This window comes from Biomphalaria glabrata, chromosome 12 (genome assembly GCF_947242115.1).
Source record: "Biomphalaria glabrata chromosome 12, xgBioGlab47.1, whole genome shotgun sequence".
In the NCBI taxonomy this organism is placed as follows: Eukaryota; Metazoa; Mollusca; class Gastropoda; family Planorbidae; genus Biomphalaria; species Biomphalaria glabrata.
The window spans coordinates 30,295,090-30,316,881 of record NC_074722.1 but is presented as its reverse complement, the minus strand read 5'-3'; the positions used below and the strand labels follow the sequence as shown (position 1 = coordinate 30,316,881).

Below are 21,792 nucleotides of genomic sequence, written 5' to 3'. Positions count from 1 at the left end.
TGACTGAGGTGGCTTATTCGCTTTGGTGGTATGGCCATTTTCCGTATGGCACGCTTTTCTTCTAGAGCTGAGGCCTATGTTTTTTCACTGTTCATAGCTTTCTTGGACAGCGTCTCTGTCAATCTAGTGCGGTCTAGGGCTATATTAGGCCTATGTCTTCACAATGGTCAGCAGTAGCGGCCTTAGGGGGTGGCAAGTGGGGCAACCGCCCCAGGCCCCGCGCGATGGGAGATTTTATTGTCACCAACTTCGAAAACTGAAATCAGTTTTCATAAACTAGGACTTGTTACTCAATATTTTCCCAGTAGGCTATCTTTATGATACCAATTACCATGTAAGCTCTTAACATACATTTTTGGTTTCGAAATAGGATACCGTTCATTTTCGGTAAAGACAGCATCTTATGACCTACCAATTCTAAGACCCTATATATCATCGTTTAACAGTTCACTTTGGCATCAATAAAAACACCTAGGTTGAAACAACCAACCCAAATCGTATATTTCGTATACAAACATCGACGTCCAATCGGATTTTATTAGGAAAATGAGTAGTGATAAGGTTTGAACTACTCTATGCATTTTGAAAAATTGTATATGAAAGAATCATTTATAACATTTGTAGTAACATAAATGCAACTTTTGACAAATTGATTTTTTAAATGAAAATAACTAAACAAATATATGCCTTCGGTGTTTTATTGACTTTCGCTGATGGTACGTTCTAAGACCGTTCCGAAGGTCAGATTTTCGCGGTATTTAATTTCATAAGCGTAGGCCCCTATATACTAATTTCGGATATAAATAGTATAACATGACATCCCCAAACATTAAAAACCATTAGATAACCATTTCCCATTTCATTAATAACTTTTACATGCTGTTCCTTTTAAAAACTCTTTAAATGTTCAGTAGGGCCTAATTTAAAAAAAAATGTCATACGGCACTGTTATGTCGCATTACAGTATAAATATAAAGAATTGGTACGTATACATTAAATATACTGTTACTTTAGTCTGAAATGGGAAAAAAAAAAGGGTTGAGAGTGTATGAGAAGGATTCCTTATTTAGTAGGCCTACTGTAACCTAGCCTGTATTGAACCAGTTGATGTACAGCTATTTCGGCCAATCAGCTTCCAGAAACTTTGGCGATGACGTGTTAAGTTGATGTTTTTTTCCCCAATAAGCTACTGTGCATAGAGATCATAGGGCCGTGAGAAAACCCGTGTCATTATGTTAAAAAAAACAACAAAAAAAAAAAAAAAAAGCGGGAGTATTTTTAAAATTATTTTTTTGAAAACTCGTGGTGTAGCTCTTCCGCAAAAGTGTGATCAGCGAAAGTGTAAGGACCACTGTAGCTCTTATAGCACATTTTGTTTTTATAGAACGTCCGATTTGCTTCAATTTGCAGGGTGAGAGAGGAGATATAGGTATTAGGAGTGCGCGAGTGTTTTCCTTTTTATTTGCTTCTTTTAATGCAGAACCATTACAATACAGCATACAGGCCTAATGTACTTACGTAACGTCATGTTCTATGTTTTGTAGCAAAAATAAGGCCCACTGCTTAGAGGCGGACATACTATATTGTTATTGTTACAGCGTTAGAGACGGATTAGCCCGTTAGTGTGATGTGGTACGGTATATATAGTCTACCCTTACTGCTAATTTAAGGGCCCCGCACATGACGCTCGCCGAGGGCCCCGCGCACGGCTAAGGTCGCCCTTGATGGTCAGTATCAACTGTTTTGAGGTCCTGTTTTATTACATCCACGCAACGGAGGTTAGGGCGACAAGTTTTCTTGAGCCAGACGCGAGTTGCCCGCAGAGAATGACTTTCGGGTTGCGATTGTCCACCAACCGGCGTACGTGTTCAAGCGGCGCCTTCGACGGAGGTCACGGTTCAAGCCAGCGCAGGCGGCGTTGTCTGACAACTGTAAAGCTAGCATAGGATAGGCCTATAATAATGCCCCAGAAATGCACACATTTTTTTTTTACCCGTAAAGAATAGATAAAACTGATAAATAATTTAAATCATTGAAGTTTTCCGCAGAACAGTTTGAAAGAGGAAAGATCACACTGATCTAAGGATAATCATTTTTTCACTCTGAAATTTATCTATAGGAGAATTAGATTTACGATCTAGATCTGTTTAGAAATAAACATAAATAAAACTGGAACGAAAGAAAGTTAAGCACCAAAAAGTGCCTCTTTATGGGACAAAAGTGAAAGAATTGGTGATTAGGCCTATCATTCAGTCTGTGAGTGACAAGGGTCAAGGATAGATCTATGGCTCATTTGTCCATCCATTAAAAAAAAAAAGTTATTATTGAAAAAAGGCTTTTAAAAAATATAAGAAGATACAAACATTGCATATGTGAAGGTATGCTAGGCTATTTGGAAAACTGAATTATTTCGACAAGCCCTTGCAGAAAATGTTGGAATATTTATAAACAATTGTAGTAGGCTACTTAAATACTATAATACAGGTTAACAGGAATGCTACAAACTTTTTATAGAGTCTTGAACATTTTATTTTCGACGTCGTCAATATGTTTCCTAAAGTTATCTTCGTGAACCTTAAGCTTGTCTTCATTTTAAAGATCAACGAATTCCTCCTGGTAAAACATAATACAAGACAAATGTAAGACAAGTTTAGCTTACTTATATTTGAAAGTATTTAACATTTGAGGAGGAACAGTGGCAAAGCGCTTGGCTTCCGAACTGGGGGTCCCGGGTTCGAATCCTGGTAAAGACTCGGATTTTTAATTTCGGGATCTTTGGGCACCTCTTAGTCTACCCAGCTCTAATGTCTACCCAGCTCTAATGGGTACCTGAAATTAGCTGGCTGTTGTGCTGGATCCATGACACTTTGTTAACCGTGGGCCACAGAAACTGATGACCCTTACATCATCTGCCTTATAGAATGAATGGGGGAATTTTGCTGAAAGGGGAACTATTTAACATTTGAGAGATTGCCGTACAGTAGGTCGCAGCTAAAAAATGCAGAGTGACTCGATAACTCCCAATCCAAATTCACCTCGATTTTCTCAATTTCTCATGAGCAGCACTTTTACGACAGTGGTGGTACAGAGTAGCACTTTTACGACAGTGGTAACGTGGTACAGAGTAGGAATATGAAAGGTTCCTTGTCGAGTAAATGAGGCGTAGGGGAGGGAGTAAAGAAGATGAGGTCTCGAAAAGATTGTGATTAAACGTTGATCCTTAAACAGAAATGTTGATGAGGAGTCAATCTTCCATTTTGGTTGTAGGGAGAAAGCCTTTCTAGAAGTCAAAGGTTTTCCACGTGCTTTGCCCGAAGTCAATGAAAAAGACAGAAGAATGGAGAGAGATGGTCAACAGATCACGTGTGACGCCTCAACTGTCCAAAAACACTACACTAATGAGCTAGTGAAGTTGATATTCCCTCCACATTTAAATATGACGCTCTTTCATTTTGTAATTTTCTTTAAGGATTCTATTGTATAAGTTAAAAAAAAATAATTTGTTCAACACATTCACCTTTTCTTTCAAATATCCACTCGATGATGTCATAGTATTCCATTAGTCGATGAGTTAAATTTGTCCATAATCAGTATATTGTGATAAAAGTTAAATTTAGTTTTGCTCACAAAGAATTTATTCAAGTTATTTAAAGTTTTATAAGTGAAGATATAATCGTCTACAGATTTAAGATTGCCAACAATGTATGGAAGACAATAAATATGAATTAAGAGTTCTATGTGGTGTCCTTTTTTTTTCAATTCTACAATTAGGTGACATCTGAAAAGTACAATATAGATAAAAACATATTAAAAGTAATTCAGAACTTCTACAAGCATGCCACTAGTGCGATGTACTTTAACAATAACATTGGGGTCTGTTTTTAAGACCACAGCTGCCTACTTTCAACAACTCTTTTCAATATCTTTCTCGAAAGGAAAATGGAAGATGCTCTTGAAGGATACGAAGGTACTGTAAGCATTAGAGAAAAAGGAATGACTAATATGCGCTTTGCGGATGAAATAGATTATCTGCACAGACAGAAAAATAGCTGAATTGGTGATGTGCATAAACAAGACCTCCGCAGCATAAAGTATGCAAATGAATGGGGGGAAAAACACACAAATTAAGACCAATAACCAACAGGGCTTTTAAAAAGGAATACGTATCAAAGCTGGCTAGTGTCAAAATTTAAATAATTCGGAGCTATCGTTTCAGATGAAGGAATTAAACCTGAAATACTGGCCAGATTCTTATATGCTTGCGAAACTTAGATGAAAATCTCAAAACAATCTAGAACGACAAATGGCATAGCCCTCGATACTAAGACCAGACTGATGCGCTCCTTGGTCATGGCCACATTCTTATATGCTTGCGAAACTTAGATGATAACTGCAAAACTAGAGAGGAAGATCCTAGCAATGGAATTTAGATGCTATAGAAGAATCCTAGATATCACCTACAAAAATGGCATCACAAAAGAAGTGATTATAAACAGGGTCACAACGGCGATTGGGCCCGACAAAGACCTGGTAGCCACTGTAAAAAACAACAACAAAAAAAAAAAAAAAACAACACAAACAAAACAACCAATGCAAACTGAAACTTAAAGTCCTCATTGCTCACGAAGACCTTTCTTCAGGGAACAGTGCTTTGTAAAGAAGAAGAGACAGACAGGGAATGAAAGAGTGGAAAAGCTTGTCACCAAAGAGATTATATTCAATGCAAAAGACAGAGTGGAATGGATAAAGATGTTTGACAGATCATGCTGGATAGCTTTGTTGATAGAGCTTCGCGATATTAACGCAATTTCGTATGTTCGAACCTTATACTGGCCGTTTGTTTTTGTCTCTTAATTTTTAAATGACAAATAAAATATGAATGTTTAGTTTTGTATATTATTTGAGTAGGAATCAAACTATATATGTCTGCTTTATGCCTGTGAAGTTCTGAAAACGTATTGAGTCCACACATTGTTTTTTTGGTAATGTAAGTGAAATTAATATCAGGACTTATGAACGACAGACTATCAACACCGTCAACACCCACACTATTACTTTCCTCCATACAAAAAGTAGGCTACATTTAAAACATACATTGCCTACAATCACACTCAGTTCAGGTAATGTGAAAATAATTCAGAAACATTGCGGGATTTTTAAATAGGAAATATTGATGGGATTGATAATTTGGTATGTAGGCTACTATATATATATATATACTTGTTATGGATATATCTTCTCAATCAAATTAATTTGTAAATATTGTTTTAAATTTTAAGTAGCCGTTGCATCCAGAAACATAAATATGTTTTAAAGATATTTCTGAAATTAATTACAGAAATCTATATCATATGCCTAATATAGGCAGGTAGGCCTATATATTATATAAATATTTTAAAAAATATAGATTTTTTTTCAGAAGACATGCCTATTTTTAGCTACAAAATTGTGAAATCGGATTTTTTTTTATTAGCGATTTTATTTTTTGATTAAAACAATACGGACGGATGATCAGAAAGAATGTCAGACAACACCACACAAAAGAAAAACATCTATATGATGAATTAATTAAATTAATTAAAATACATATAGAGGATCTACAAGAAACGAATCTGGACCGGAATTATTTTTCTTTTTTTGTATCATTTAGATCTGGATTAGTTGACATAGGCAACCAATGGACGCCGAAAGTTTGTCGTCTGCTAGACGAGAGTTGTTCGAGTCACGTAGTGTTGTTTATATGATAGTAACATAATTGTATGCAGTCTATTTAAGAACAGACATATTTTGATATAGGCCTGTATTATTTAATATTATAAATACATATTCAATAGGCTACTACTGTTTCATTTAAAGCGATAAACTTTCGCTCGGAAAACTAGCAAGAGACATCATGATCATTACATTAGCATTAGCAATATTATAGCCAATACCATCCATTACTATTTTATTAGATTCTAGCACACACCAACGGTGACATTTTTAAATCACAGTAATCAGTACAGTACTGGATAGACCTAGACTTGCTTTTTTTTTTGAATCAGTGCAATGACTGTCATGACTTTGTCAACACGTTCACGTTGTAACATGTTCAACGGATCCCCGAAATAATCACAGAAGCCAAATTATTTAAAAATTAATACTTAAAATTATGTTGCTTAGACAATGGTAGCTAATAGTAATCCTTCCCGAAAATGTAAAAACGTAACTAACTTAAATTATACGATCTATTTTAAGTATTTAATAATTTATATAGGTCTAGACCTAAGTAGATCTAGATCTGTATTATATCTAAAGCTTTATTTTAGAATCTATTCAGTAGCTCGACAGGACTAGACTTTACTAGAGCTAGGGGAAATTACAAAGCGAGAAACAAAAGTATGATTTGTGTTGATAACGAAACATTTCGAGGGCCTAGATCTTGATCTATATGAGGGATACTAACTAAAGTTATAGTTTAGTGAGTATAAGAATAGTTATTAACCACTAGATCTAACTAGATTCTAAAGATCTACTAGATTTAGATATAAAGACCAATAGATTAGAAAGTAAACAGATTTGATGAATTAACATAAACAAGTCGATTAAACTTAAACAGTCATATTCAAATTCAAAGTAAACAAGAAGCAGCAATTAAGGTCTAGGACTAATTTAATTAAATCTAGATCTAGATGTAACAGACCATATCTGTAGATTCCAGACCTAGTAATCTACCAGTTACCAGTTACACTGTTACTGGGGTCGATCTGGACTCTCTGGAGATCAGATCGGGACTATATCTAGCTAGATAGTAGTAGAGTGACAAAAGTTTATATCCATATCTAATAAAATATATTATCAATTAATAAAATATAATCTAGATCAATAATCTATATACTAATATAGATAGTACCCAGGCTTATTTATATAGATTATAAGATGTAGATTTTTCAGTGAAACCACTGGATACCTACTATAATATAGTCTATATTTGTGTATTTATTGTCATATAATCTATTAGAAATCTTATAAGTCTATAACTATAAGTGTAAATAAGTCAAATTTTTACCCTGTTTGTTGAAAGGTACTGACTACCATGTTTGAATTTTTATCTTGGAGAATTGGATTAAATGACAACATGAATGACTGTTCAGTTACCTTTTGGTTTTAAAAAGGTATGTGCATAATAAATTAATGTTGTTTTTTTTTAACCTTTTATACTTATAAAAAAGCTACTTTTTTTTTATAGTTAAGACATTATAAATTAGGAACATTAGGACATAATCATCTTCTTTTTTGAAGCAACGGCTCTATTTTATAAGATAAATAACTTTTTTCTCTTCTAGATTTCTATCTATTGCTGGTATTCATGCAGATATATCATGTCATAAAGATTAGTTATATTTAAGATTAAATGATATTTAGCCATCTCTGTTGTATTTCAATTAATACTTTACTTTAATTAATTTTACCTTTAAAAAGAGTTTGTTTTTTTGTATGTGTACATTAATTTTCCATTTTCTTGAATTTTTCTTCCTAGGAAATCGCTTAAGAAAAGTAAATTTGAGAAGTAAATATTAGCTTTTAGCAGCTAATTAAATAGTCAGTGGCATAGCTAGGGTGGGGGAGAATTTGAAAATCCCCCCTCCCAAATGAGTGTTTGAAATTGTTTTTTACATTAAATATTACGCCAAATGCAGGGGTCCCCAGATGATGGTGAATTCCTAGCTACGCCACTGTACATACTTCATTCCTATCTCTGATTCCCACTCCTCCCCATCATTTTAGGGCTAATAAGCTTTGGTAGCATATAGTTCACACTATCAGTAACTTTTCCTAAAATATATCATGCAAAATTGCATAGTTATTCAATTTAATCTAAAAAAAAAATAATATTTTATGTAAACATTAGAATAATATTGTTACAAAAAAAAAATCTTTCAAGAATCAATTAGAACTTGTTGAAACTTTTGTAATGCAAAAAAAAAAAAATTAATAAAAAAAATATAAACAACAAAAACAATATAAAAAAAATAATTAAACTGATAGAAGCATTATCATTTTTCAAGGAACACTATCTTCAAAGAAATAGTTGACACAAATCTTGTCATGTGCTTTATCATTAAAGAACATGTCTTTTTTGTGTCTCTTTTATCTTAACAATAATAAATTATAAATCAAGTTTGTGTTAAACAGTCTTAGAATACATTAACAAAAGACAGGAAAACTATAATTACACTCTAATTATTTGATTTCCATTTTTTTCCCCTTAAAAAGACCAACTGTTATGATCTGCTATCAATGTTCAACAGCAGTAGCTTATCTTCTAAACATTACTAAGATGTTTAAGACAAAGATTTATCCTAAGAAAGGCAAAACTATTCTGTCTAGCATCAATTCATCTGTAACTTGTGTCCAAACAGCTCTAATATATTATTCCTTAATCTGTGGCATCATCAGTTTCTGTCTGATACATAACTATTTGTTTTCTTCTTCTTCTTTATTGCTGCTGAGCTGTGAGCTCTTTTGCAGACATAACTATTTGTTTTCTTCTTCTTCTTTATTGCTGCTGAGCTGTGAGCTCTTTTGCGGACTTTGCCAAGGAAAAAAAGTGTGCTGTTTTCTTCAGTTGTTCAGCACTGCTGTACAGGGTGGTGTTGGTTATGTTGGGCTGTAGTGGAAGTAGGGTCTGCCTAAGGTGGATTAGGAAGGGGCATTTAAAGAGGATATGGTTTACGGTTTCATAATGGTGGACGCAGTGTCTGCTAAGGGGGAGTTGTGTGGAGTTTATTTTGTTCAGATGGTAATTTAATAGAGGTGTGTGCCCTGTTCTTAGTTGATTTGGTTTATAGGTTACCATATTAATACATACTAATCTTCTAGCATTGTACCCATAAATTTCTTGTTTAAAATTTTCATCATTAAAAAAATATCACTCTTTGTACACTAGAGAATTAAAAAATAAAATTTCTTATAATTTTTACATAAGCTTCCAGTGTTCTTATAATTGTTTATAAAAACAGACTCCAAATTATATATTGTTTTGTATTCTGCTTTAGCATTATTATTTATAATGACATTCCACCACTCTAACTTTTGTTCATTCGCATTCATCCTCTGTTTGATTAGTTTTTTTTAAAGACTCACAAAACACTTTTAAATTCTAACCCAAGAAAATGTACACGCTAATGAAATAAATTGTTTTTTTCAATAAATACCAGTAATTAAGTATTGAGTAGTGGGCACTGTTTTTCAGCAATAAAATTTGTAACCAGACCCTCAATTTTTGCTGTTTTCCATGGAATTTTGTGAGAACATGAATTCTTTTTTTCAGCTGATAGTAGTTCTAACAATTATAAATATACATCAGCAGTTCCATTTGATTTACTTTGAGGGGGCCGGGGGGGGGGGGGGAGTAAAAAAATTTACATTCAGAAATACACACATGTAGTACACTCACATAATTAGGATTGTCCTTACAGTACAACTTATTACAACATTAAAAAAAAAAGAATTTTTAATATAGCTCCTCCTTGGTCGTTAAAGATTAGCTATTTTTCAATTCCTATGAAAAGTCCAATCATCACTTTAAAAGCGATATTCAACTAATCTTTCTATTAATTAAAAAAAAATTGTTAACTAAAGCAATTTAATTTCTTAAAATTCATAGATAAACAGAGATGGAGTATTCACCATTATACACAAGAAGACTTTCTGGAAGCTATAGCAGTCGTAACAGCTTTAATGAAGATGCCCTGGAACAGCTAGAGTTTAATATCAATGACATAAGTAGAGCTAGCAGTCCTGCTAGTGTTATTAGTATAAGTGCCAGATCTGAAGGTATACATATAACAATTTCAACTGACTTTCTATGTACTGTTTGGGACAAAGAAAATTAAATTTTTACTCGGTCTTATTCCTAGTTTTTAGAGTACCACAAAGTGATAGCTTAACAAATGTTTTTAAAGAGTGACAAAATGTATTGCTTACCATGATCACACTCTGAAAAAAATATTATCCTATTAACCATCGCAACTATATAATTAGCTATATACTAGGGAGAATTCTTTCCCTGAAACATTCATCTCCTCTAATAATATGATCTTACAAATTAATGAAAATATCATACGTCAAATGATTGTAGAACAGAAGGTTTCATTCTGGAAGACAGGTTCTTTATTCAGAGCATCTCCACGACTATTAATTTAAATGAATAATTCATTTTCTTAAATACATTTTAATTATAAAACTATCCGCATCAAAATCGATAATTAACTATTTGCTGTAGTGCCTCATTATCTAATTTTTTTTTTCAAGTGACTATCTCCTCATGTAAATAATTAAATATATGTATGCCTACATAACTTAAGATGAATGTTAATAATATTGTAATTTGCTTTGTTTTTAAGAAGTGGGAGCTAAGAGGGATTAAAAACTCCAGTCTTTTTTATGTTTACTTGTTTGTCTAATGTGACAAAATATGTAGGACACAGCCATGTTTGCAAGTCAATGTGATATACTGCAGTCTTCTTTAGATGAGAATCGATGACAGTGTCTTATGTCTAAAAAGAAATAGTTTAATAGTAGAAAATACATTCATCAAAAATGTTTGCTAAAAATTGGCACAAGTTATTTAAATGTCCCAACTCTTGTTTGTGATCCAGGATTTAGAGAGAGAAGACATCGAGGCTCTGGAAGATATGATGATGAGTACAGAAAAAAATATTCCATTATGAGAGGTGAATTGGAAGTTGAAAAAAACAAAAGTAGGCAGCTGCAGCAAGAAAAGGAAGAGGAACTTAGAAAGTTACGTGATACACTTGAAAATGAAAGAAGGATGGCGATGATAGCTATGCAGAATAGGCTAGAAGAGGAACAAAAGAAAGAGGTAAAAATAAAATGCTTTTAAAAAACAAAAACAAAACAAATGAAAATGTTTCTTATAATGACAGCTTTATTGAAATTAAAAGCCCGCTGTATCTGAGTAGCCAGGAATTGGGTTTAAATGAAGTGTTTTTCAGTTGAATTCCCAGTGCAGGATGGGATTTTCAATTTGGTTGCTTAGAATGTCCTCAAGTTCTCCCAGTTGTAATGAATACTTGAAAAATCATTGAATAATATAAATGTTGATATATTATTTAGCTATGTGACACACTTACTTGCCAGATGCTTTCTGAATTTCACTTTTATTTGCAACTTTCCTTTTGTTCTCTATGGACTGGAAAGAAAGGTATAGGCTTTAATTTCACTGTTTAAGTTAAAACACATTTTCTTTTCAAGAAGGCACAAGGCCAAACAAATGTTTTGTTTTGCTACATTTTAATTTTGAAAAACATTCAAAGAAAGAAAAACATACTGCTAAGACAGTAATTTAACAAAATTAATAATGCACTAAATGACTAGAAAAAAATCTAACAGAATTAATTGAACATAATTATGTTTTTAACATTTCCTTCAGTATTTTAATTTTTAAAAATTAGTCAGTAAATTCATTTTCTCTGTTGTATCAATATACTTAAAGAAATGTATAAAGCAAACAAAATTTGTTTCCTGTGTTGATTGTTTCTTTTTTTTTCTCCTTCCCCTAGCTGAACAAATTGAAAGAGGAGCTGATAAAACAAAAAGATTTTGAGCTTCAACAGGTTCTGTTGTACAGAGAAACTGAGAAGAAATTAAGACATTCACACAAGTCTGGAGAGAACAGAAGAGGGGCAAAGGAGGAGGAGACCAAGACAATGGAGAAAGAGAGAGTTGGTGTTGACGAGGAAGAGGACGAGCAGATAGGACTCAAGGATGGTGACAATGATGTGGCTGTTGTCAGTGAGAAAGGAAGGACTAAAGATGGGAGTAGAGAAGAAAGAAGAAAATTAAAACAAGGCATTGAAAAACAGTTGATGGAAGAGGAATCTAAGTCTGCAGATGTGGGATTAAAGGATGGCACGGTTTCAGCTGAACATAGACGGACTCCAAGGACTCCCCGAACACATCGCATTTCCGATGGGTATCTAGCTGACAAAGAAAGTGGCACCACACACAGAAGCAGACGTGCCCATGGCATCAGCAGCAGGGCAACAACAGATAAACCAGACAAAAAAGAGCTTTCAGAAGTAACTGAAGCCCCTAACACGTTTTCGGAAGCCGTAAAAGACACCAACAGTAACAAATTGCCTGCCTCTACAATAGACTCACCTCTGCCAAATAAAGATGTTGTCACTGATTCCAAAGAATCTAATCTACCTATCGGATCTCAGCCGGGCTACACAGTTTCTTCGCACCAACTACCTCATCCCCCAAAAGAGTTGATTGACAACTCCACAAACACTACAGAGACACCCATAGAAGATAGCAGAGACCAAGAGGCTGAGAAATCATCAGAGCTGGAGCTGAGGCTGCAATCCTTGGAGATGGAAAAGAAAACTTTACAAAAACAAAGAGATGAATATCAGAGACATCTGGAAACAAAGACCAGAGAATGTAAAATTCGTGATGAAGAATTCAAAAGAGTGAAAGAAGGATATGAAATAAATCTAAGAACTGTCATAAATGAACATAAAAAGGTAAGCCATTTTTTAAAAATTTAAAACTTGAACAAAACAAAAATTTCCAGAAAAAAACCCCAGATTTATACGCTTGTTTGCAGCTGTAACTATTATTAGTAGTTCCTTTTTCAGACTATGTGATCTATAGGGTAGATGATGTTAAGGTCATTTGTTTTCTTTCGCCAACCGTTAATGAGCAGGGTGTCATGTGTAACCAGCACAAGGACAAACCATCTTTTCTTTCCCCAATGAAAGTTAGGTAGCCACTAGAGTTGGGTAGACTCAGTGCCTCCCCCCCCCCCCCCAAATTTTTTTCCGAATTCTAAACCCCAGTCTTCACCCAGATTCGAATCCAGGAAGCCAAGTACTTAATCACTCAGCCACCATGCAAAAAGACTATTATTAGCCATATAGTTAAATGTTTTGTATATATTATCTGATAGGTTTATGCAGTAGAAGAAATTAACTCTTCAAAAATGTTACCATGGATGGAAATGTCTGCAATCAATGCAATGAAACTACAGACCAGTATCACTTACCAGTATCACATGTAAAACCCTAGAACACATAATATGTAGCAACATCATAAACCACTTAGACAAACATAATGTCCTTACTCCATACCAACATGGCTTTAGGAAATATAGATCATATGAAACACAACTAACAGGACTAATTGATGATTTTTCAAAAGGTTTAGATAATAGTGAGCTATCTTACTAGATTTTCCCAAGGCTTTTGACAAAGTTCACTACCATAGTTTGCTTAAAAAAACTAAAATATTTCAGCATTAATGGTCCATTGCATCAGTGGATTAAGATTTTCTGGTAGGGAGAGAACAAACTAATAATAAATGGCTCTAAATCAACACAAATAACAGTAAACTCAGGTTTACCACAAGGAACAGTCTTAGGTCTACTACTATTTTTAATATACATAAACGATTTACCAAATTGCATTAGTTCAGGAACAAAAGTCAGATTATTTGCAGACGATTGCATAATATATAGAACAATAAAAACAACACAAGACACAGATATTTTACAAAGAGAATTAGATGAGTTACAGAAATGGGAATCAAATTGGAGAATGTCTTTCCACCAAAAAAATAGTCAATTATTAAGAGTAACAAAAAAACTAAAACAAATTAATTCCAGTTATCTTATTCATGATAAACCAGTAACACAAACTAAAAACGCAAAATACCTAGGTGTTATAATAAATGAAAAACTGTCATGGAATCCCCATATTGATGAAACTATCAAAAAATCAAACAAAGCATTGGGGTTTATTAAAAGAAATTTCTATAAATCAAATAAGAACATAAAACTAAAATGTTATTTAACCTTGGTTAGGCCAATAAAAAAATATGCATCCTCTGTTTGGGACCCCTCAACTCAAGAAAACATTAAGAAACTGGAACAGACACAAAATAGAGCAGTGAGATTCATAACAAACGAATATTCACATTTGACTAGAGTAACACCTTTAGTAAAATCACTAAATTTAGAAAGCCTTCAGGATAGAAAACTTAAAAGTAAAGTAGCAATTATACATAAAACACTGAACCATAATCTTCAAATACAAAATTTAATAAAGTTTTCAGAAAGACACAAAGATACAGGCACATTACTCGTTCCATATGGTAGGACAAATTTGTACAAAAGCTCCTTCTTCCCTAGCGCTATTAGAATGGGTTGCCTGAGCTAGCCAGGAAAACCAGTGACTTGGCAGAATTTAAGTCATTGGTTAATATGCATGACTAAATGCATAACGCGTAGGATGTAATCATCTTCTTTTTTGAAGTAACGTCTGTATCATATAAGATAAGATAAGAATCAATGTCTCAATGTGGCTTGTGGTAGACCAGGAGTTAATTATAGATATTTATCATCAAATAAGTGTGGGGAGTAGAATAGATTAACTCTTCATCAAGCTATTTAACTTAACAATTAAATGAAACACACCTGCTAGTTGTGGCTCCTTTCATGCTTAGCTCTGTAATAGTCTCTAATGTGTGTTGAAATGCTCACGAGCTATGACTTATGGGTCATCAGTATACTCTTTCTTATTAAAGGTGTAGGCCTACTTTCTTAATACCTTACTGAAGTCTGCTTTTAACATTTAAATACATTGGCAGCCACTACCTTCACTAAAGATAATGATTTCATATAATGTGCTTTATTTAGGCTTATATTATAATTAAGTACATGTATAATTAGCTGTAGTTAACATATATTTAGCTCTTTCTAACATATAACTAGCTCTTCCAAATCTATATTATAATTTAGCTCTTCCTAACAATATATATATATATATAACTAGCTCTTCCTAACTAGTTATCCCTATTCTATATTTAGCTTTTCCTAACATCTAACTAGTTATCCCTATTCTATATTTAGCTCTTCCTAACATCTAACTAGTTATCCCTAATCTAAATTTAGCTCTTCCTAACATATAAGTAACTCTTCTTAACCTACATTTAGCTCTACCTTACATTGAGCTCTTCCTAACATACATTTAGCTCTTCCTAACATGTAACTATCTATCCCTAATCTATATTATATTTAGCTCTTCCTAACATATAAGTAGCTCTTCTTAACTTACATTTAGCTCTACCTTACATTGAGCTCTTCCTAACATACAGTTAGCTCTTCCTAACATATATTATAAATAGCTCTTCCTAACATGTAACTAGCTCTTCCTAAACTACATTTAGCTCTTCCTAACATAAATAGCGTTTCCTAACATATGTGAAAAACTCTTCCTAACATATAGCTAGCTCGTTCCCAAATACTAACTTACATATGATTTTGAAACATACACAGCCATAATACATGTAAGAAAGTTTCAGTAGCCAAGTCACGTGTTAAACCACTGAGCTGAGAATCCAGACCAGCATTTTGCAGTCCAATTATTTCTAAGCCCAATAATACTGTAATAACTTAAGGGAGGCAACTCAACTATATAGATGTTTATTTACACATCACAAATACATAGAACAACGTCTGCCTTGAGCACATTCTCTTCACATAAGCTCTAGACTTGGGAGGAACTCCGTTCTCTTCTTCCTAATGTCAACATCCTTCCTAGTCTAGTCTCTAACAGTGCGCACCTTATGCACTCGCTTTGATGGCGTGTGCATGGCAAGGTTATAACAATAGCCTACTAAGCCGTGACTAGTGACAAGCCTCTGTGTATTCTCTGCAGGTAGCTCTAGTCAACTTGGAGAAATTAAAGCAGGCAGAGACTGCACTGAAGGCATCCACCATGTCAGACGATGAGATAGCAATGATATCAAGGGAGCACACCCACAGGAGACTCTCCTTGCCTGGATTAGAAGATGAGGTCAGATACAAATACATTACATTATTAAACTACTTTTGTATCACAACATGCTAACAATATACATAATAGTAATAATAATAATAGTCCCTGTGGCATTTTACATCTTCTGGGACAACATTTTCCCTTTGCAACTTCTCATGTTTCCAAAGAAGCCAATCCTTGATACACTGCTGCAAAAACAGGTTGGGCATCTGTAATCCCCTGGCGCTGTTGCAATTTCACTTTTTTTTTCTACTTCTGTGGTATAAGCCATCTGCAGCCCAGGACCCTTCCTCCATGTTCGCTTTCCACGTGGATCTAAGCAGTGCCTCTTTTTCCCAACTGTTAGTGTTGATTTTGAAGAACTTCATGTCGCGTTTGCAAAAATCAGTATACCTTAAATAATAATATCTTTATTATCTTGTAAGAAAATTTGTCTTGCAATTAGTGCATTTAACACAACTAAACTTGATGACGGTAGCCAACGAAATGTACGCTCATGCCAGATTTACTGAAACATTTCATGAGAAGTTTAGAAAGTTGGATTGTGTTAAATGATTTGGTTGCTAGGCTGTTTGTTATTGTAATCGGTATGTTGTATTTTCTCTGTGATAGTAAGATGTTAAAGTATTTGAGTAGAATTAGACATAAGCCTATGGTAAATATGGTATCGTATATGGAACAGTGAACAGACTCAAATGTTGAATAGCACAAACTTTTGATGTTTTAGAGCAGCGGTTCTCAACCTTTTAAGCTCGGCGACCCCCTTTTACAATCCCCCACTCTGACGCGCCCCCCACACACACACATACAGCAATAGAAGAATAGACAATAACAATCCATATTTTCGATGGTCTTAGGCGACCCCTGGCAAATCGTCAATCGACCCCCAAGTGGGTCGCGACTCACAGGTTGAGAACCCCTGTTTTAGAAAATAAGCTTTTGTTTCCTATTTGCTCCTTTTTCCCTTTGAATACTTTTTTGCTACGTGTTACGCAAACAACCGAACAACAAGGCATGCTGGATCCAACTTTGATAAACCTCAGTGTTAAGTCTCATGATCAGAAAAGAATTCCTTTACACTTTAAAGTGTGCCCCACCGAGACCAATCATCATAGTAGGCCTAAACACTGACCTGCGACGTCAGCTAATGGTCTCCCCTGCCCATAGTTTTCCACGTCACAGGAATTTGTGTACTCTCAATTCAAATTTCATTTTTTTTTTAAAGATCTGTCTCCCGTTTCACCATCCCCTCCTTCTTTTATACATTGCATATGCCGTCAATCTTTCTAAAAATTGCATCATCCAAAACACAACCATATACACAATAACAAGCGCTAACGGTACTTATTGACTCTCTACTATTGGATGGTATACGTTAAGGAATGTAATCTATACTTTTCTAAATCGTAGGGTATTTGCAGCCTCGAATAGTCACTACTAGCTCTAATTGGCATAGTCTCATGAGGTAGTTTTTTTTTTTACACTTGCTCTTCTCTTGTGCATTTCGTTGTTTCATTTCCTGGGCCAGCAGAAGTGGCCAGGTATGTAAGACATCTTGCTTGTTGCTCTCCCCCTAAAAAAAAAAATGTTAGCGGAAAGACTATATAAAAATAAAACCGTTCAGTTGTCAGCGGCAAGTGGAGAGAAGTCTTTGTTGATGAATGACAGTTAAAGCCTGGACACACTGTGACCTAGCCAGACATACTATTTTTAGGTGGGTCGGGCCACATTCGCAATAAATCACTTTTGTTTGGTGAAGTGTCGGCTGCCAAACGCCAGCCAGGTCAATAGACCTTTTCATCGTTTAAAATACTAACATATATAGTTCAGTGCTGTGTTGTCACTGGAGGCTTACATTGTTCCATGTCACGGTAGCTAAATACTTTTTGAAACGAATCAATTCTCTACGAGAAGAAAAAACGTTTCGCCGTTTAAACACCGTGGCACGTAATGAAAAAAAGAAAAAAAGAGTTCAATGATATTAGAGCCAAACTGCCGATTAATATATAGATATAGATCTCTGGCTTACAATGGTGTGCTGGTGGTCAGCACAATGCCAGATTATAGCATCTACAGTTCTACACTTATGTCTGCTTCTCTTAAGTGTTTAGTGTACCGGAAGAAAAATAAAAAGGAAAAACCCATTCCCTCCAAAACAACAACAAACCCCATGGTTAGAGATTTTTGCATAGGAATCGTGTACTGGCCAGGTTTGGCGTCCACTAACCAGACGTAGTGACTGATTGCTTGACTACTGAACAGAAAGTATTTGTGTCGAATTCTTTAGCCGTGCAAAGATTTACACTTTAAAGACACGAAGAACAAGTGTGCGTGTACTAGACTTCAGAGACATTCATTGCATTTCGTTGATTCCCTTGTTGAGACTAGAAATATGTTATCTGTAAATCCTTTTACACTATCTAAATCGTGAAATCGATATGGAAGTTGTTAGGCTATGCTAGTTTACAATAAGGAATTAGGCCGTAAATGTTAAGATTCATTTTGTTTTATGTTCTTCGGGTTAGGTTTCAACACTAATGGCAATTTCTTCGATTCTGAAGATAACGGATGAGAGCAGTGTTTCACATGATTAAACAAAAACAGTTGCGACCTACATGTTTTTCCGCATCTGGTGCAGGCAAAGCCGTTGTCCGTCGGCGGTCTATTAAGTTTATTTTCGTCTTCTGCGCCTGTGTACAACAAGGGCCTTTTTTTTTAGGGGAGGGGGGTCTCAAATGTTTTCCCGCATCTTTGTGAGAGCTCTCCAACCGTCTATTTCAGAAGCCATCTTCTGCCAGCTACTTTCATCTATTCCAGTGAGGGCAAAATGGCGCCTGATTCTATCTTTATAGCGCCATACTCTCAGCTTGAGATGACTAAAAGCGATGTTGGCTTTAGTGAGACCATTGTCTACTTCTCCTGGACAGTGACGCATCGTTGGACTCTGCTGCCCAGATAAATAGAGGTCAACAGTGCTAAATAGCGGCAATAACGTTTAGAGTTAGGAAATAAAAACAGTTTATATGTTAGCGTCTTTGGAGGCAGTCAAGGTTTAAGAAAACAAAAATGAATAAATACAATACTCCATCTACTGCTGGTTTAACCCAGTGATGCACAAAATACGGCCCGCGGGCCACATACGGCCCGCGACGTGGTTCTATCCGGCCCGCCGAAACATCGGCACAAAGTGTAGAAAATCAACTTATACAAAAAAAAAAGTCTTAAAAATATCTTTCCCTAGGTAGGATAAATGGATTGGTACCGACAGTAAGCCAACGTTTTTATCTATAAACAAAGAGAAGCTCTTAATGAACATAAAATTCAACAGCTTTATGAAACCAAACTCATTAATAAATAAGCCGGCATTCTTGGTTTGAGACGTGATTGTCAGATTACACCAAGAGTGGAGAACTGAGGAGAATATTTACCAAAAAGAGATAAAAATGAGTCGGCCGTTAGGCGATTTTCTGTTGCCGCTAACTGACAAATCTGATACCTCTCAAAATCTTGGTATTTATTCGTGATAAAAACAACAGTTTTGAAATGAGAGATTTCGTAGCTATTAGGAGCATGCATGGGACCACCAGTGGCGAAGTATTGTCAAAGAAGTCTCAACCATCACAGAGAATCTTTTCCCTTTGAGAAATTAGTGAGAGTGACCTCTAATGGTGCCACAAGTATGGTTGAAAGCAACAGCTATTAGAAGTCAAGTGGAACCGAGCCTCTGTAGTTTCGTTGAATTATTCGCCAACAAAATCTATGTGGCAAAAAGCTAATTCTGGACCAACTGATGATGATCCTGTTCAGATTGAACAGTATTCGTCGTTTCTAAAAAAAATCCATCAACGACCAATGTGTTAAGTACGCAGACAGAGCTGCAACTGAAACTGGTTGACTTACTAAGATCTTCCTTGACAAATTTCAAGTGATTCATGCCACTGATTTCTTCTCTGTGTTGCTTGCATACACTTGTCTAAATCTCCGATAACAAACGTTAACGATGATCACACTAATTACAAGCAATTTATTTATGAGGACAAAAACCTTTTCAGTGATGAATCGTGCGAAACTCTATCACGTAATCGTCTCACGGACGAATGTCTACATATCTTAGATTTAGGGTTCCATCTTGGCGTCTCATAATGCAGCCGGATAATTAAAAGTAGTTTATAATAAATTTCTCATGAATTAATGTAAATACTAGATTCACGGGTTTCTATTAGAAATGTTTTTTTTTTGTCTATTGTTTGTCTATTTGCTACTTTTTTTTTTTGTTGATGTGGCCCGCGGCACGAGTGTCGGAAATTAAAATGGCCCGCCGGCAGAATAAGGTTGAGCATCACTGGTTTAACCCATTAGTTGCGTTTAAGTCATTAAGGATGGAGATAAAGTAAATAACCAAGTCCGCGCATTCTTTTGATTAAATTATCTTTTTTTTTTTGAGAAGTATCGTTGTTGGACATCGTAGAATAGAAAATTATTTATGTAGACAACTAGATCTATAAGACATATAGATCTATAATGGCTCTGTAGATACTTTTGTTGAGGCACAAGACTTTAAAAAAACAAGCAGACACTCTCAGGCCCTATTTTTATAAACACTTTAATATTCTTATAAAGAATGTTATCATAATATTGGAAAATATATGTCAATGTCCATATTTTTCGGCTTTCACGTCTTCAATTTAATACCCACATTCGCACCATTCGTCATTCGCACCATTTGTCATTCGCACCATTTGTCATTCGCACCATTTGTCATTCGCACCAATTGTTATTCACACCAATTGTTATTCACACCATGCTGCGCTACGACCGTAACAGTCTCCTTGTTAGACAAGTTCGATATAAAATTCTTCTGCTGATATATTAAAAATACCGCATGGAAAACATGCTACACATCTATAGAGCCGTAATGCGTTAAACATTTCAAGTACTCCCTATAAGTTCAATATTGTTACTGCTAAATCTTTATGGCATTTTACTAGCAGACTAATCAACAGATTTAGTACTACAGTCGTTTATTTATAATTAGAAACGTTTAGTTGTCTTTGTAATACAGGGACATTTACAACAAATTGATGCTTCATTTTTTCCACTATAATGTAATTGATAGCACCGTTACTGTTAGGTTCGATGCCTTCATATAACTTTAATGAGATAAATGTTCAATGTCTTTCTCCAAGGGAGAGAAGCTGCGTTACAGCTGAGTTCGTATATATTTTATGTACATCTATGTTATTGGGAGGCGCGGTTGCTGAGCGGTAAAGCGCTTGGCTTCTTAACTGGGGACCGGGGTTCGAATCCTGGTGGAGACTGGGATTTTTAATTTCGGCATCTTCGAGTCCACCCAGCTCTAATGGAACCTGACATTAATTGGGGAAAAGTAAAGGCGGTTGGTCGTTGTGCTGGCCACATGACACCCTCGTTAAGCACAGAAACAGATGACCTTTTCATCATCAACCCTATAGACCACTTGGTCTGAAAGGGGAACTTTACTTTACTATGTTATTGGAGAAAAATCCTTGTACTCATCGAAGTTCTAATTTGTAACGGACACTCTGGGCCTTGGTTAAGGGCGTTCACTGTTTGTACTAAAGCCCAGAGTTACCTGGCTTTGTTTACTGTATCGAGTCATCCCTAAACCGGTTGGATTGGTTCCCTTGACAAGAAGTAAACAAACTTTTTTTTTTCTCCTCTGTGTTTCTTGTTTCCCATCATGCCTTTCACTTCTCTTCCTTTTGTCACTCATTAACATATCTCATTAGGAGGAACTGTCCCCCCCCCCCATTCCCCACGCCCACTGCAGAGTCACGTTATGCTTGCTACCAGAGCAAAAAAGTTAATGATGGTTTCTCAGGCGTTTCCAAGCGAGGTTTTGTGAAGAGGGCGTAAATTCTTCTTCCTCTTACACCAAAATGGTTAAAACACTTTCTGATCGAAT

General features: G+C 35.2%; 1 protein-coding gene across 6 annotated transcripts in view; it reads left to right on the top strand.

Annotated features, from left to right (window-relative positions):
• The first annotated feature begins 6,186 nt into the window (after positions 1–6,186).
• LOC106051534 (RIMS-binding protein 2-like) overlaps positions 6,187–21,792 on the top strand; it is a 206,391-nt gene continuing 190,785 nt past the window's right edge. For 3 of the 6 annotated variants that reach the window (XM_056006051.1, XM_056006050.1, XM_056006047.1), the window contains exons 1-6: positions 6,305–6,460; positions 7,064–7,154; positions 9,650–9,819; positions 10,644–10,867; positions 11,568–12,536; positions 15,729–15,866. In XM_056006051.1, coding sequence (XP_055862026.1) covers positions 9,660–9,819; positions 10,644–10,867; positions 11,568–12,536; positions 15,729–15,866 — 1,491 coding nt within the window. In that variant the 5' untranslated portion in view covers positions 6,305–6,460; positions 7,064–7,154; positions 9,650–9,659. Of the gene's footprint in view, positions 6,205–6,304; positions 6,461–7,063; positions 7,155–9,649; positions 9,820–10,643; positions 10,868–11,567; positions 12,537–15,728; positions 15,867–21,792 lie in introns of those variants that run through there. The other 3 variants (XM_056006049.1, XM_056006052.1, XM_056006048.1) reach the window with 2 other exon arrangements.